General features: G+C 43.0%; 1 protein-coding gene across 1 annotated transcript in view; it reads left to right on the top strand.

The window, feature by feature from the left end:
- The window catches only part of SCUBE2 (signal peptide, CUB domain and EGF like domain containing 2), a gene marked incomplete at its 5' end in the record, with an annotated part of 38,504 nt that extends 35,536 nt beyond the window's left edge, over positions 1 to 2,968 (top strand). The window contains 3 exons of the mRNA XM_010170473.2: positions 270 to 422; positions 1,522 to 1,601; positions 2,323 to 2,968. Coding sequence (XP_010168775.2) covers positions 270 to 422; positions 1,522 to 1,601; positions 2,323 to 2,475 — 386 coding nt within the window. The remainder of the gene's footprint in view (positions 1 to 269; positions 423 to 1,521; positions 1,602 to 2,322) is intronic.
- Positions 2,969 to 4,047: the final 1,079 nt, after the last annotated feature.

Raw genomic sequence — 4,047 nt, 5'->3', positions numbered from 1 at the left:
ACACGTACCTGATGTATGAAGAAATGGCTTCAGTTTCTAGTATAGGCACATCCTTCAAAAAGCAGACTTTTTTTTAGGAAAAGGGAAAATATTCCTTGATCAAGAAGTCACTCATTGATGGCCTGCCATGCACTGATGACCTGCCACATTTTGAAGAGTTTTCTTAGCACCAGCAAACATTCTTGTCATGGTCGTTTAACCTATTTTCTAACTGTTTGTTAGTATGAAGCATTGTCAGATAACTGCCTATTGTGTGTTTTCTTTGAAAGCTTCTTCCAACTCAGTGACCACATATGAAACCTGTCAAACCTACGAACGCCCTATAGCGTTCACTTCTAGGTCTAAGAAGTTGTGGATCCAGTTCAAGTCGAATGAAGGGAACAGTGCCAAAGGATTCCAAGTTCCTTATGTAACGTATGATGGTAAGCGGATGTGAGCAGCTGAGCCGTGTGGACTAGTGCAGCTGCAGCAGTGCAGAGCTCCTCGTGGGCTCCTTGACCCTGCTACGCTGCAGGGTAACCCAGCCTTCTCAGCAGTGTCACTATGAGACTACTTCCAGTAGGTGTTTTCATTTAAAGCTAGTTTAAGGAATTCTGCATTGCACTGCAGTCTTAAGTGCCCTTGTATTTCCAGTCTTCCACAGACCTAAACAAAGAGCTGGGGTTCTGGGCTCCAACCTCCAAAATGCAGAGCTCAGAGACAGAATATGGGTTTTATGCATTTTTATGCCTTCCCAGTTCTAGGTTGCTTCAGGGGGCAGCAGAGTGGCCCTAGTTAGGAACTGGACAGAGCCCAAGTGCCTCTGATTTATCATATTGCTCCTGCCATCTGTAATCTAGTACTAGATAGTGAAATATCTATATTGAAAAGAAGCTTGAGGGGCAAAAGGACACCCTATAGGTATAGGACACCCTATACTTGTCAGAGTCACCAAGAGTGAGACTGGAGCTGAGGCTTTGCGCTTCAGCATAAGTGATATGAAAATGATATGCCATGTTTCTGTTTACACTGGATTAATTGTGAAGGAGTTGTCCTTGCTGTGGTCTGCAGAGTTTCATCAACAGTAGACAATTAATTTTTCAGGGGAAACCTCTCCTTTTGAAGCATTTCAAGTTTTGATTGACCAAAGGGTCCCTTCCAATCCCTAACATTCTGTGATTCTTTACTTTGTACTGTAGAAACAAGTCAATAACAAGTTGTGGGTATTTACAGGAAAGTTTCTGCGCTGCAGTTGGTTTGAAGCAGGCTAGTTGGTCACAGTATGTACTCAATCCTAGGTGCATTATGATTTCTTTTGCTTTTGATTGATGCTGAGCAGTGCAGCAGATTACACTGTTTTCATGGCAAACAGTATTTGTAGTTTCTTTACAGAAGAGCATTTGGAATATTTTCTGACTGCTAAAACAGGGGCCAAGTACCACTGTTTCTTTTGGGGCTAGGGCTTACATGTGTAACCAAAGGAGGTATTGAGTATGTAAGTGAAGTGAACCTGCAAATTACTCTCTTGTGCATTCCCCATAGAGGATTACCAAGAACTAATAGAAGACATTGTTCGGGATGGTAGACTTTATGCATCTGAAAATCATCAAGAAATACTTAAGGTATATTCCTTTCATCTAACTGTGTCGGTTTTGATTGAAAATTACACTATTTTGTGCCAGTGGAGTTGCCTCCTGCTCTGCATCAGATCTGTTCCTTGGTGCACTAGACACGTGCTACTTCAGGGAAGTGGGGTGAATCAGCACATCCTGATTTGCAGAGCCATGGATATGGGACTCTTTGCCCAGGGGGTTAAAGGTGGATCAGACCGACTAGGGAAATCTATGGTGCAAACAGCCCCTTGATCCTCACGTAGACTGTGCTGGAAGGAATCAGTGGAGCAAACTGAGGAACATGGGATTTAATCTCGGAGAAGCGCTCACTGCTGCTACTTGTAGCCTGTAGATTAGCAAGGTCTTTTCCTCCTCCCTGGGCAAAAAAAATACCTTTGTGGATTTCACTTCTCTGGTCTTGGTTAGGGGACAGTTGCATGGACAAGTTGAGTGGATGTCATACAGTGTTTGTTTGTTTTGTTTTGTTGTATTTGTTTGCTCTTCTTGGAAGTATAAGGTGTGGAGAAACCCTGGTGCTGCTAATGATAAATGTGGCTTCTCTGGGGCCTGAGTGTCAACCTTGCTCCACTAGTTTCTGATCCCCTGAAACATTAGTACTTGAAAAGTAAAATGTCCATAATCTTTTATGAGTTAATTGTCATTAAGCTTTGCTAATACTGACCCTAACTCCTCTGTGGAATTACTGTAAAATCTGATTTTCTTTTTCTAGGACAAGAAACTGATAAAAGCGTTGTTTGACGTGTTGGCGCATCCACAGAACTACTTCAAGTACACAGCCCAAGAGTCAAGAGAGATGTTCCCAAGATCCTTCATTCGACTGCTGCGCTCTAAAGTTTCCAGATTTTTGAGGCCTTACAAATAGTTGGCACTGTACTTAAAACAAACTAACCAGCCCTGGGCATGCACAGAGGGGTTGTGGTAGGTGGGGCTGCTTTCTGTGTTTTACACACTGGCAGAGAAAGTCCAGGGAAGCTTGCCAGCTCCGTTCTTGGCAGAGTTTGGCTTTCTCAGCTAATATAAATATTTTGGTGAACAGAATTTTGATTCCTTTCCAGATAATACCTTTTGGGTACCAAAGATACTTCATGGGTCTCTGAATTAGAGACTGCCCATAATTTCTGTAACTGAATGGTGCCAAGCAGAAGTTTGTAGAGATCTGCTCTGTTGGTTCCTCAGTAACTCTAAAAGCTAATGAGGGCAGACAGGCTAAGTAGTGTGATTCGGGATGAACTCTGGGCTGCCATTAATGCATGTTACCTCAACAAAGCTGGGTTCGTGTTTGGTCTCACTGAAAGTGAGAACAAGATTGATGTCTCTCTTAACTTTTGCTACACAGGAAATTCAGAGCTAAGATTTTATTAGTTCTAGTCCAAACCGGTGAGTCTAAGAATTGCACGAGGTGTAATTTTTCTCTGAACTCTATGTTGTACGAGGCATATGGAGAATAAGCAAAGGGTTGAATATTAGTTTGAAAGCTCTGGGTCTGGATCACACTGTGTTCATGCTAATGACCTATTGGTTTAAAGGGAGTTGTACCAGAATAAACCCGGGGCACCAGAGTAGTGGAAAACAGACCCTGGCCTGCTGGACATTTCCATTTTGGAAGTTACAACAGAATAGATTCTTTGCTAGATCCTCGTGTTCTCCCTGTGTGTAGGCCTGGGACAGCATGAGCCATTGGCTCTTCCAAGTAGTAAAAAATTCTGTCCTCTGAGCACCTGCAGTTGAACACACAAACCCCATTTTAAATGTAGGTTTTGCATAGGTTATGCTGTTGTACATCAATGTTTAAATCTGTATAAAGTTCTTATATGAGCCTCAATCCTTATATTCCTTATCTTGTCTGAGCACCTTGTGATGACCTTGTTGAGCAGAGAAGGGCTGCTTTCCCTGTCTTGCTAGAGAGAAGTAGATATACAAAGATATTCCTCAACCAGACTGTTGTTGCTGAAGTTGTCTATGGCAAAATGCTGTTTAAGGTTCCCAAACTCTGTGTCCTTTTCCTCGCAGGTTGTGTTTCTTATTGAGAGAAGGCTCTTCTGAAAGGTAAAACTATGTTGATAAAAATGTTGTCTCAGTGCTTTTCTGTCCACACTTACATTACATCACTGTCCTCTGGCCATGCAAACCATTTCCTCAGCATAACATACCTTGTGGGCTTTCTGTCTTGAAGGGAGATGTCTGCAGCAGTCCTGCTCGTTTGGAGATGCACTTGCGACCTCTCTCTTTCGGTCAGTGGCAGTGCCAAGTGGTGCAGTGAGCACCAAACTTCCTCTGTGTGCCCCCTCAGGAGAGGTACTGAGATTTCACAGTGTAGCCAGGACAAATGCTCCCTTTCCTAGGGTGCACAGTCAGATCTCCCTGGGTATTGTTGCATTGGTATGTGGTATTTAACTGTTGTATGTGAATAATACCATGTCCACGGTGTGACAGA

Source organism: Antrostomus carolinensis, unplaced genomic scaffold (assembly GCF_000700745.2).
Source record: "Antrostomus carolinensis isolate BGI_N321 unplaced genomic scaffold, ASM70074v2 scaffold30926, whole genome shotgun sequence".
Lineage (NCBI taxonomy): Eukaryota > Metazoa > Chordata > Aves > Caprimulgiformes > Caprimulgidae > Antrostomus > Antrostomus carolinensis.
Note: the sequence above shows the minus strand (reverse complement) of the source record. Positions and strands in the feature narration are given on the sequence as shown.